This window comes from Fomitopsis serialis (genome assembly GCF_022376445.1).
Source record: "Fomitopsis serialis strain Sig1Antser10 chromosome Unknown B0H18scaffold_768, whole genome shotgun sequence".
NCBI lineage: Eukaryota > Fungi > Basidiomycota > Agaricomycetes > Polyporales > Fomitopsidaceae > Fomitopsis > Fomitopsis serialis.
In genome coordinates this window covers 1-12708 of record NW_025955728.1, presented here as the reverse complement: position 1 = coordinate 12708, position 12708 = coordinate 1, and the positions used below count along the sequence as shown (strand labels likewise).

The window sequence follows — 12708 nt, the reverse complement described above, 5'->3', positions numbered from 1 at the left end:
TAGTCGCCGCCTCGAACCAGGGGAAGTCCAAGATTCCCTGGGCCCGAGCCACAAGGTTGTCGCGGCCACTCTGGGAGGAGGACCACATGTGGGTGGAAGGAATCGAGCTGAAAGACCCCTCGAAGGTTGGAAAGGTTGACTGCCTACGTCTGTTGAAGCACTGGCGCACCCTCCAGGAAGGACCGCTGGGCCCCCGAGCATTCAAGCTCAGGGGTTATATTAAAGAAAACAAGTCAGCCAGCGGCGAGCAGGTTGTTGCGGCAGATCTGTACGAGGCCTATCTGAAGATGTGCAAACTGCGCTTCGACTCACATCAGAGGATGAGGGCAGCTAGCTCCGCCCAGCACGCCGATGACCCGCCTGACGTGGCTTCCCCCGAGACCTCCGGTCCTGGAAGGTTACCAGGGCAAAAGAACATCATTCCAGAGGCCGGTGAGTGTTATTTATGAAGAGTACAAGCGCAGGACTGAATGCACGGCCAGACGACGCGGTGGAGCGCATTGATGAATCTAAGACAGCAAAAACGGCCAAGACGGGTAAGGCGCGCAAGGCGGCCAGGAGCACCAAAGCGGCCACCGCGTTGAAAACAGCCAAAGCGGCGAAGTCGGTCACCAAGAACGATCGACGCATTGCTCTCGGAATGTCGAAGAAGCAGTTTGGGAAAACAAGACGAATGGAAGCCTCTGACGACAGCAGCGGGGAATCCGTCACCGATGAGGACTCCTGGAGCGGTGGGTCAGAAACCGAGCCTGCCCAGTCCCCTGACGTTGTCGGTGAGTTGGAGGAGGACCGTGACGGGAGCGACGGGGAGAGGCAAAGCGAGGAGGAATCTGTCAGCCCAAAGGCAGCCAAAAAGAGCCTGTTCCCCAACACTCCTCCCCCGGAAGGCTTAATGCCTATGGCACCTCTTGATGTCGAGACGGTCGGTGGCCGTCTTGACTTCCTTCGAGGACTGAGCAAAGACAAGACGTACCTTCAGGCCATCACTGCGCTGGATGTAGGGATGGAAATCAGTCGCACGGTACGTTAGTGCTCGCGCCCTAAGAAGCTGGCTAATGAGTTAATAGTTGGATCTTGCTCGCCTTGCGATCGATGATATCCCTGGTATACCGTGGGCGTCTTGGAGCTATCAGGGATGTCATCTCCCTGAAGAGGTACATTCCGAGGACGACGGTCTCTGGCCTCTTCTGGATTATCTCAACACCCCCTTCTACGGCAGCGACTCTGCATCTGGGGGAGTGAAGTGGGAACGAGTGGAGCAGGCTCTCCTCGCAGTTGGCTTGGCTCTGCGCGATCTCGACATCGTTCAGTTTCCATTTGATCCTGACGAGGATGAAACATCGTCCATCCATCCCATGTATATGTATGCGTCCAGCCTCACTTTCAAGACGGGCACCGAACTTCTTGGGCTGATTGCACCCCTATCAACGTTGTCTTCGTCACCCTTGGTACGACACCGCAGCCGCAAACCTGACCGTCCTGTGTCACCGTCTCAGGATCGTGCTGCAAACAAGACAACAAAGGTTCTTCCTCGCGCCAAAATCCGTGCAGCACCAGCAACCTCATCCACGGCCCCAGTTCCAGACGGGGCCTTGGCCAGTAACGCGGTCCGACCTGAGGGCCAGAAGCAGATGCAGAAGCAACATAACGGTTGGCGTAGCCGCCCTGTGTTGGCTCCCATTGGATTCGGATCTATTCCGCTTCGTGTTCCGGGCCTGGCAGACCCTGCTCACGTCGCTAATCCTCGAAATGCCGCGAGCCCCGCTTTGCCCGTCTTAGAGCAGGGTCCACCGTCTCAGGCAGCATCTGGATCTCGGATTAGGGCTGGAAAGCCATCGGGAGGTGGCAGCCCTCGTTTGGATGTACCTGCACCGCCATCCAACCCACGCAAGCGCAAGGTTGCTGAAGTGCAGGAACCAGCGCAGCCGGCGTCCAGTTCCAAACGCAGCAGGACGGAGGCTGCGCCTATCTCACAAGACGGCGGTGTTCGCAAGTCAGGCCGTCTCGCCTTGGAAGGAGAGGAGGGCAGAGCGAGGGCGCGGGAGTTTACTATCTCAAACTACAAGGCGAAGAAAATGACAGTGTCTGCTAAGGCGACCAAGACGGCTAAGATGGGTGTTAAGAAGTAGAGCCAGTGTTTGAGGCAGACTAGATTCAGCAAGGTGTTTTGCGAGCAAGGGACATATTATTACATTGTGACGAGTGAATATAATACATTGCGATCATGCGACATTGACGAAGACGCCTCAGATATACCTTACTGCTCACCCGCGTTCACGGTGGGACTCGGACCGGCCGTCTAGACGTTTTCGATCGTGTTCGGCGCCGAGTCCACATCCATCTCGCGGTCGTCTCCTTGGGGCGCTTCGCCCAGAGTCGATGATCCAGGAACAGCTTCACCCGAGTCCGCTGGGGTCCCCAGCACGTTGTTGGGTGCGGACTCCGAGGCCGGCTCCGGCTGTGAGTCCACCGTCTTGGGCTGGCTGGTCATAACGACCGCAGGCTCACCGACAGCTCGATCGATCCGAGGCTGGCTGGCGGGGACGGGAGCGCGTACCTGCGCGACGAGCTCCCTCAGGTCGTTCTGCTGCATCGCCACGCCTTGCAATGCTGCCTGCCAGCCCGCATGCAGCGCGTTTCCCTCCATCCTGACCTGCCGGACCGCCCTGTCCACCGCGCTGTGCACGTAGCCTGCGCTGGCCTGTTCAAACTCGCTTCTCGAAGTGACGAGGTCGTCGACCTTGGCCTCAAGCGACGCAATTTGGTCCTGATGCTCCCGGGTGACGTCCTCGAGCTGCTCCTGAAGCGTCTCGACCCGGTGGTGCAAGGCCCGGATAGCCACGTTCTTCTCGTTCGACGCCCGCACCAGCTGGTCGATTGCCAGCTCTGCCCGAGTACGCATGATTCGCTCGCCCTCGACTGCCTTAGTGAGTTTTTCCCAGCTCACACCCAGCGCGCCCATCTTGGGCCTGAGATCCCAAGCCACCCTGAGGTTTTCGTCGATGGCGCGGAGCTGGGCGTCCCGATCGTCTGTGAAGTACGGTGTAGCCTCCACGAGCTTCAGCGCCTCCAGTGGACCCAAGGAGGCTGGGCGGAACGAGGCCGGGGTGCTCGACGAAGGTCCGGGACGCTCAGGCATGCGTACGAGCTCGAGTTCCGCTACAACCCACCAGATGCAGGTCATCACTACATGATTAGCGATTTCCAGTCCTAAAACGGAATAACTTACAGTCCTCCCTGTCGTACACTCTCACTGTACTTGGAATTGCCCGCGAGGCGGGAGCCGCTTCAGGGGCGGGCTGGGCAACGGATTGACGCTGTTTGCCCTTGATGCGCGCGGAGCTCCGCCTGGATGCGTCTTCCTCGGCCTACAAGGCGGGATTAGTTTGATGATAACGGAAAGGACTCGCGAGGCGGGCTTACCTTGCTGGACGGATCAACGTCCATGGCATTGCCCTCGCCCAGCGCGGCTTCAGCCATCATACGCTGGTCGACTTCCTCCATCGGATGGTCGACAGTTTGCTCGTCGTCCGTCGCTGTCTGCTGGTGTCCCGCCGGTTGAAGCCAATCCACATCCCCCGCGAGTTCGTCCTGCTCCTCGACAAGCTGGTCCTTCTCCTCCTCGGCGTGGTACTCCTCGTCCTCGCGCTCCGAGGCCGGACTCGGCGGAGCGACTATCTTCTTGCTCTTCTTACGGGGGGGGGTGAAGACTGCCAGCGCTTCTTCCTCCTCCTCCTCCTCCTCGTCCTCGTCCTCCTCCTCGTCGTCGACCTCCTCGTCCTCATCCTCGCTTGACGCGGCAGCCTTCGCTTTACCCTTGCCTTTCTTCGAGCGGCTTGCCTTCTTCTCGGCCTTCTCGGCCGGAACCTTGACATCCGCATCGAGCAGGTATTTGGGCCCCTTGGCCTTCGCGGCCGCTTGGAGCGCCTTCGCCTTCGGGCAGATCTTCCCCTCCCAACCGTCCAGCGTCGCAAGGTCTTGAACGAACTGGTCGCGGGTTGGGTTATATACATCAGGGAAACCGCCCAGACGCTTGGGCCCTCTGAAGAGCAACAGAGAGTGCTTGAGAGCGCCAAAGTAGCCAAACCGCCTCAACCAATCTCAACACAAGTGCCTCGGTCTCAAGAGGAATTGTTTGACAAAAGCAGCTTTTTATTTTATTTATTCCTTGAAGTGCGTTTTCAACTGCCATTTGTCAGGGCAGCCCAGCATTGGGTTTCCCACTCAAAAAGCAATAATAAACCGGTTTGTGAGTGATAAAACCAACGTCCAATTCCTACTCATTAAGAGGTTGAGATTGCTAATCAAGAGCTCTCAAAGTGTGCATATTGCGCCCATAGCACGGTTATAAATGGATCATGATGCACTTCAGTAGGCAATGTGAGCGAACAGTTCATTGCGGTATCGACGGTGCATACAGTAATACATGATCACAACACGTAGCTATACAGGGTATACCACCAGCTTGTGGGTATGAGAGCGATGTTAGTAATGCAGCTGGTGTTTGAGCCCAGTAAAAGCTACAGAGAGGCGGAGAGGACAGCGTAGGCATGGGCGCAGAATGACAGGAGTCCGAATACAACGTACATGATGTAGAGAACCTCGACGAAGATGATCGTACACGAAACGGAGCGTGAGACGTACTGCCCTTCGGTTCCACCACCTGACAAATGTACACCACAATACAAGACCTATTCAGCTTCAGAAATTATGTTCCATGTCAGACCGTCAGTGAACGCACCGGCACACGTCCTACACGGCCTCTACGCGGTCGACGGGGCCTCTGCATCCCCTTCACGCTCTTTAGCCTGGCCTGACCCACTCGCCGAGGCTGCCGCCGCCGGCTCGTCACTAGCCTTCATGCCAGTGTTCTTCGGCGCCCACAGCTTGGAGATGCGCGAGATTGCGGCCGTAGGAATGCCACGGGTGACGGTACTAGGCTCAGCTGCCTCGTCGTCGTCGTCTACGCTCGTGCTCGAGATCCCTGCAAGCCTCCTGAGATACACCATGTTGTGTCAGCACAGCGTCAGCAACAGGCTATGTACTTACCGTATGGTGCTCGCCAACGTCTCGTCCATAGACTTGCAGAACCGAGCACAGCCCTCGTCGTACTTCGACGGGTCACTCGGGTCCGCACAGCGCCGCAGGTTGTCGATGCAGCCCGTTGTCGATGCTGCACTGGACGAGCATCTTGAAAGGATGGATCGCGCGTCAGCAATGCCGGACGTACAGAAAAGAACAGCGCGGAAGACGTACCGCAGTCGCTGGACGCGTGTCGGCCACATGCGCAATCGCCGGGACGGGCTGCGTTTGGATAACAACCACGCAGCGCTCGCGCCATCCCACTGCTCCAGCACAACGAGCCCGAACGCGCGACTTTGCAGCCGTGCAGCACCAGTCCGTTGCGCGACGCCTACGACGACCGCGAGCACGCGGGCCAATGCCCTGCGTGCAGACACGGCCGACGAATGGGTGGCGGGGCAGACAAGCGTCGAGCGAGGAGACAACCGGGGAGGGAAGCGGGCTGGCAAGTGGGCATGCGAGCGGGCGGCCGGTTGAGTGGGCGGGCAAGCAGGCAAGGAGACGAGCGGGAAAGGTCAGCGCATTCACACACACTGGATGTGTGTTGCCGTGACACTGGCCCGCGGAAGAGGCGCGTTAGCACGCGCAATCAGGCCGAGGGCACGACGTACGTACCAGGACCACGGGAAGAGCGGATGGCTCGAGATCAGGAGGACGAGGACGTGGGCTAGGAGGTACGTCAGGCAGTGCGGGTGTTCATCGACACAGACACGTATGCACCTCACTGAAGTGTGCTTGACCAGGACAGACACGCGGAGATGTGCGTCTGGACCAGTGCCCCGTGCAGCGACATGCACCGAGCGACCTGTGAAAACATGTCAGCTCGAAGCCATACACGATCGGACGGAGGAAGGGCGTGATCAACGCAAGAAGGCTCGAACACGGCACAAAGAACGCAGCAGCGAGCAGAGAGCGACGAAGAGAGTGGCGATATTACAAGGTGAGAACATTGCTCGTCTCCCTGTCCATGCGCTCACGAACGGCTGAGACGTCGCCACATGGGCATGTTGCTCTAGAAGACGACAGTGCTGCTCGTCTATGTGTGCGAGCTCCGGTCCCCTCGACGAGTCTGCTGGCGCGTCCTGGCCCATGGCAAGCACGACAGACCTGAAACGGTTCGGGAAGCTGCCGTGGCTCGACAGCTTGGTCTCCACGTTGCGCTCCCGTACCACCTCTCCGAGTTGGATGGCTAGTCGATGTCGCTCAACAAGATCAGCATGGCACTCAAGTGGGGCGGGACAGATGGGGAGAGTGTGACGCCGCGCGGTCATGATTAACCCAGGGAACCCAACTGGCGCACTGCTCGAGCGGAAGACAATGCAGGAGCTCGTGCTGATCGCGGACGAGGTCTACCAGGCAAATCTGAATAACCCTGACGAGCACCCATTTTACTCATTCAAGCAGAGCATCTGCCCGCTCTGACCCGCCGGCCTGCCCGTAGACCCGCCGACCCACGCATACCCGCACATAACCTGTACTTGCTGCGGTGGGTCTGTACCCGGGTGGGTAAGGGTACGGGTACACCTCGGGATACCTGCGGGCGTACCCGTGCTTGACAGTGACGTGTGGCAGTGGCAGTGGCAGTGGCAAGTTGAATGGGCTGATGCTGAGGCTGAGGCTGAGGCTCAGAGTCTGGTAGTGGGGCCATTTCCATGCGATACTGGCCCTGCATTTTGATGCACATATTGTCATTGTCATTGACGGTTGTATTGTACAGACATGTAGTGTTCCGGGTCGCAAAAGTCATGTACAATGTACTATAATGAGGCGCAAATAATGTACATTCTTCACAGTGCTTGAAAATGTGGTGGAAATCCCATAGCTCGAGACGAGTGTGCTTGTGAAGCGTAGTGAACGGTTGAGACGTACAATCAATTATTATGTGCTTATAGTAGCTACTGAAGCAGATATGTAGTTTTGGTGGTGTCAAGAACTGCAGAATCGACGTATTGACATACGTAGACCACGTGCAGAGATGCTCAACCGGGTTCTGTCAGTCATAAACCGCTCTTTGTCGCTCATATCCCAGTTCATGCTAATTGGGAAAAATCCCAAACCATTTGGCGCCGAAAGTGTTTTTCCTGATGTAGCGCCCGAGGTGGTGGCGCTTTGCCGTCCTTGATCAGCTTGGCCGCGAACTTGCGGAACCTCGCTCCCATCGTGGAGGACGTGGAGCTTCGATATCCCTTGCCGGTGATAAGGTTGAAGGGGACGAGCGAGCAGGACGCGTTGAACGGGGGACCGCATGTGTCGCATCGCGCCGGGTGGATCATCTTCGCGCCCTTCTCGTCTTCCACCGGCGTGTACTTGCAATCTCGCCCCGTCTTTTTGCAAGCGACGCAGGGCAGCGGCTAGACCTTGTCAGCCAGGCAGAAACCGAGTTAGAGACGTTTCGCTCACCGAGATCTCGTCCTCCAGATTATCCTCATCCTTTGCATCCTTCCTTGTCAGTAAGGCAAGAGGGCGATCAGGGAAGTTTACTTACTGAGTCCTCATCGTCCGTGTTGTCCACGAACGTAGCAGTCTTCTTTTTGCTCGTTCCCGCGGATCCGGAGGCAGACGCTTGGCTCTTCATCCCGACGCCGGGGTCTTGGCCTTCGACTTCGCCGGCGGAGGTGCCGTCTTGGTCGCGGCCGTCTTGGTCGCGGCCGTCTTGATCGGGGCCGTCTTGGTCGGTGCCGTCTTGGTCGGTGCCGTCTTGGTTTGAGCAGGGGTCCTCCGGAGGACCTTTTTCTTAGGCTCGGGAGGAGCGTCCTTCTTCCCGGCCGCTGCCGACGAGCTCCTGCTCTTCGCTGGCGGCCTCGATGCTCGTGTCTTCGGCTCGGGGACATCCACCTCGGGCTCCCCACCGTCAGAGACCTGAGCGGGCGAGTCCGCTTTCTTGCCCTTGGCCTCAACCCTCGACCGCTTTGGAGGGGGTGGCTTCGCCAGGTCGTTGTCGGTCTCCGAGACCTTCTTCTTCGGCGCGGTTGACTCCGCACGCCGCCGTTTGCTTCCTGTGCTCGGTCCGGGCTGTGGGTCCTGAGCCGCCTCGTTGTCTCCGTCCTGCGCGTGCGCAGTGTCTTGACTACTTCCGTCGTCGGGAATCTCAACTAAAGTTGATGTCAGTCTAAACGTAAGAAACGACGCGGTGTCGTAGCCCATTGAGACGTACACTTATCCCACCACCCAGCCAAAGAGTCCACCATGATCTGGGGAACGGGAAGATCGGCGACCAACTCCTGCGGAATTGACGTCAACTCGCGGTCGTCGTCCTCCTTGATGTTGGCCAGGAAGAAGTCGAGCTGGCCGATGTACTCCTCGTACGCGTATCCGACGATCCTCGGCATTAGCGCGCCACCTCTTGCAGCAGCGACAATCGCGTCGCAGTTGTCGTACTTCAAGACGCGTCGGTTGTCATTATTCGAGTATAATGCATGTTTACTTACCAGAATCTTCCCCACTTTCTTGGTGAGGTCCAGAAGGTCGGCAGGCGACGCGTTCACCGCGGCCTTGAGGTGCGCTGCAAAGCGCTGCATCGTTTTGCGAGCCTTGGACGGGTCGCTGAAGTCGAACGTGGGGCAAGACATGGAAGCAAGACGGGAGTGCGAGACGAGAGAGAGGTGAGAGTGGCTGGCAGAGATGCGTATGAAAGGAAGTAGGACGAAACAGGCCAGTCCACAAGCGGTTCGTCTGAGTTTGATCGAGGTGATCGGCATCACGTGTCAGAACCTCCGTTCTGTGGCTTGCCACGTGAGCTGTGACGCGTCAGATTGATGGGTGGCTGACCGTCGCCTGGTCTTGTTTCGTCTTTTACTGCAGTGTACTGCGGTCTCAGTAGCCTTCGTAGCACGTTATCGTCAGATCAGGTGGTAAGTAATAACATGTGGACGTTTTGGAACCGCCTTAAAACGAACAGAATCTCCTTAGCAGATGTCCGGCAAGCGACCTTCCTCCCCAAGTTCCTCAGCTCCGGGCGCTGATAACAAGCGGGCCCGTATCATAGGTGAGTTGTGAATCCTTTGGGTATCACCCAATACACTGACAATGTCTAACCTGCTTGTTTTGCTCGCTTTGACAATCCGCGCCTAGACCGCCCCGGCTCAGGCACAAGAAAGGGGTCTGGGACGGGCAAAGATTATCTCGGGCCCGAGCGTCCCCGTCTTGCGCCCATCGGTGTCATAGCGCAAGACAGGACCGCCGCACCGCAGGCCGCCGTGCCTCGTGAGGCGATCGACTATGCGGGTCGCAACCGACCCCGCCTTGCTCCCATCAGTCTCGTCCCAGCGACGAGGACGGTCCCCGCCTCGGACGTCGGCGCGCCGCAAGGGCCGATCGACTACGCGGGTCGCAACCGACCCCGTCTTGCTCCGGTTGGTCTGGTCCCAGCGACGAGGACGGTCCCCGCCTCGGACGTCGGCGCGCCGCGAGGGCCGATCGACTACGCGGGTCGCAACCGACCCCGTCTTGCTCCCGTCAGTGTCGTCCCAGAGACGACGACGGTCCCCGCCTCGGAAGTCAGCGTGCCGCGAGGACCGATCGACTACGCGGGTCGCAACCGACCCCGCCTTGCTCCGGTCGGTCTCGTCCCAGCGACGAGGACGGTCTCCGCGCCGGACGTCAGCGCGCCGCGAGGGCCCGTCGACTACGCGGGTCGCAACCGACCCCGCCCTCCTCCCATCGGTCCCGTCCCAGTGCCCAGGACGGCCCACGCCTCGGACGACAATGTATCGCTGATGAGCCCCTAGCTCACCTACCCACCGAAAACGCCATTTACGGTCGATACAACGATACACTAAGTCAGAACGGTCGACGCGCTATCCGTCCGTTCGAGGGAACCGTCCAATGTTCGAAGCTCAAGTGTCGATGTTCGGAACCCTTAGTGGCAGAGGCAAGCGGTTTAGAAGCGTCGCTACATTGGTAGGACTCCGGGGCAAGTACATGGCTACGTCAAACTAACTAGTGACGACCTCGGCAACTCTCGTATCTATGGCCTCGACCTCCACACCCATGACCACCACCCCTACCCCTACGAACAGACGGGCCGGTGTCGGAACCACGGTCAGTGTTGACGCGCTCGAGCAGGCTTTCGAGCAACCCAACGAGGGTACCGTGCGTGCGGCGCTGGTCGACTGCGATGTTGTGGATCGCTCGACCCATGGACTCGAGGTTGTCGGGCAGCTGGCGAAAGTCGGACAGGATCAACGACTCGCGCTGATACTGCGGGTTCGCGAGGGGACGACGCTCGGCCTGGTTGACTTGTTCGAGCAGTACCAAGGTCTCGGACCACGCGATCGTAGGGTAGGGCGAACCTAGGATGTCTCCCTGGTTGCCATCGCGGTGAAAGACCTCGTCGAGGTAACGCATCAACTCGTCGATCTCGGGGAACGACCTAGGAGCAGGAAGCGTATCGTTCGCCAGCAGGATGGCCCGGCTGCGGGACTCGAACAAGAATCGCTGTTCGAAGGTCGGTTCGATGGTTCGAACGATAGTCTAAGTTCGGAGGCACGTACGATCATCCAACGGACTCCGTGAGCCCAAGCCAGCCACTCTCCGGGACTGTTGGCATCGTATCGCGGCTCGACAAGTCCCTCGGTCTTGAGGACCTCTAGGAGGCGGTAGTAGCGGGCAGCATACGCTTCGGAAGTTGGGTCGAGGTGCGGCATGTTCGTGTAAGTCAGGCGAACTCCTGCCGCTGTCTCATATCTTCGAGGACTGTCACCGGCTCCGGTTATGACCTTCGCCGTTCGGGGGCGGTCGCCCGTTATGCGGAACCTGCGGAAGGCCGAGTTGGATGCTCTCATGTGTTAGTAGGTCCGGGTCGAGCGTTGTGACATTCTCCGATTGGCTACTTTCCTTATCACTTTCATTCATCATTTCTTGTATTTCTCTTGGCTCTCTTGGTCTTCGGACCGTATTTTCCTGTATATACTCTGGGACTTGTTCCCTTCGAATCTCAGAGACCCCCCTACCCTCTCAATCTCACCTCGCGCCGGCGAGGTTCGTCAGCCAGTAGCGCAGAGCACGGGTACACCCGCGGGTGCCACGGCGCATACCCGTATCCGCACCCGTGAGGGTACAGGCCCGTCTACACGGGTACGGGTTATCGGCGGGTCAGGGCGGGTCGTGGCGGGTCATGGCGGGTCGCGGGTTCAGCACGGGTAGTGCACAGGTTCGCACAGGACCATCGATGCATATACATAGCACAAGAAATACATACATTCGTGACGCAGCAGCTCCGGGGCCGAGTCGACGTATCCATTCTGTTACTCATCGTCTGATCCACTGACCTCAATGACATCTGCACCTTCGCACCGCTCACACATCTCGGTACCGTCGTCCTCCTCTGAAGCGATCTTGCGCAAGTCGCGGTCCTTGATCAGGCCACGCAGGCTCCAATCACCGAGGCAGAGAAGGGCGCGGATCGACTGCGGCGACATTCCATTACGGATATGCGGTAGGATTAAGCGACCGCGGCTGAAGATGCGCTCGACATCGACAGATGTCGCTGCGATGGTGATCAATAACTGACAACTAATGGCTGACTCGGATGTTAAGGACGTACCGGGTATGGTCAAGAAACTCATGGCCATCCACGAAAGGTTCGGATACTGACCGCGATGTTCGTACCACCATTTGATAGGGTCAGTTGTAGCCTCGATGTCGGCCGAGAGGTAATGCTTGAGTTCATCTGCGACATTGGCTGGCTTTGATGGGGCAAGAGCTGGCATGTTGTCGAAGATATTCTTCGACTAGCATGCCAGGGTAAGTATCAGGACACACAGAAACATATAATATACGCACCTTGGAAGCATGATCATCCTCGTCATCCTCGCTCTCATCATCCCCAGTAGCCTCGTTCGAGCTCTTGGTGCCGTGGCGAGATAGCCAGTCGGCATACCCATCACAGACAAGGTTCTCGGCCGTCTTGATCCAATCGTCTTTCCACTTCGCATTCTTGAAGTAGGCCAGCTTGTGGCGAGGATGAAGCACTAGGAGATGGTGAGTTTAAAATGTGTGTGGATAAACCGAGACTCACCCATAGCAATGCGGTATATAGTCGAGTCGTCAGTCCGGCCGTAGTAGCGGTTGAGAGTACGCTTCGCAAGCTTCACAGCAGCACGGATGGAGGGCAAGATGTTCGGGTTCAGTGAGTAATTCGTAAGATGCTCGTCCAACAGATCCATGGCTGGTATGACCATGGCGAGGTTGGGCGTATCTCGCGAGAAGAATTGAGTGCCATCGTAGAATATCTAGCGCAGCGTCACGTCAGTGCGGTGCACGGGTGACAGGTGTGACCAACCTTGAGAATGTCACACAGCTGAGTCACGATCTTCCACTCGCCGTTGTCCAACTCAAGTTGTCTCAACTCCATGGCCCTGTCACCGGTGAGTCCGTCAATCGCACTTCGGTATGCTAATGCGAATACGATCATCTCGTAGGTCGAGTTCCAGCGGGTTCGAACGTCACGCGGCATCATGTTGATGGCAAGCTTCAACTTCTCGAGTATCTTCTCCCATGCCGGGAGGAGTTTCGTCGACGAGTTGATGACGGCATATGCGAACTTACGAAGCTAATACTGAAGGGTGAGTCCAAGAGGATTGTGCTGGTGAATAACTCACTTTTGCGAGGACGAGCTTGACTGGC

The 12708-nt window shown here is 58.0% G+C and overlaps 4 protein-coding genes across 4 annotated transcripts; 2 read left to right on the top strand and 2 right to left on the bottom strand.

The window, feature by feature from the left end:
* Nucleotides 1-86: 86 nt before the first annotated feature.
* On the top strand, nt 87-2129 carry B0H18DRAFT_1132048 (uncharacterized protein; the record flags this gene model as incomplete). Its single annotated transcript, XM_048035530.1, has 4 exons — nt 87-432; nt 483-1021; nt 1068-1448; nt 1497-2129. 4 exons carry the CDS (start codon nt 87-89, stop codon nt 2127-2129), a joined length of 1899 nt encoding a protein of 632 aa, XP_047884252.1.
* Nucleotides 2130-5712: 3583 nt separating this feature from the next.
* On the bottom strand, nt 5713-6316 carry B0H18DRAFT_1079911 (uncharacterized protein). The gene is made up of 3 exons (XM_048031266.1): nt 6071-6316; nt 5826-6022; nt 5713-5756 (listed from the first exon to the last, which is right to left on the bottom strand). Exons 1-3 carry the CDS (start codon nt 6086-6088, stop codon nt 5750-5752), a joined length of 222 nt encoding a protein of 73 aa, XP_047884251.1. The 5' UTR covers nt 6089-6316; the 3' UTR covers nt 5713-5749.
* Nucleotides 6317-7653: 1337 nt separating this feature from the next.
* Nucleotides 7654-8651, bottom strand: B0H18DRAFT_964821 (uncharacterized protein; the record flags this gene model as incomplete). Its single annotated transcript, XM_048043204.1, has 3 exons — nt 7654-8174; nt 8237-8459; nt 8511-8651. The coding sequence occupies 3 exons, from the start codon at nt 8649-8651 to the stop codon at nt 7654-7656; spliced, it is 885 nt and encodes a 294-aa protein (XP_047884250.1).
* Nucleotides 8652-8994: 343 nt separating this feature from the next.
* Nucleotides 8995-9809, top strand: B0H18DRAFT_1132046 (uncharacterized protein; the record flags this gene model as incomplete). The annotated part of the gene is made up of 2 exons (XM_048035529.1): nt 8995-9067; nt 9154-9809. The coding sequence occupies 2 exons, from the start codon at nt 8995-8997 to the stop codon at nt 9807-9809; spliced, it is 729 nt and encodes a 242-aa protein (XP_047884249.1).
* Nucleotides 9810-12708: the final 2899 nt, after the last annotated feature.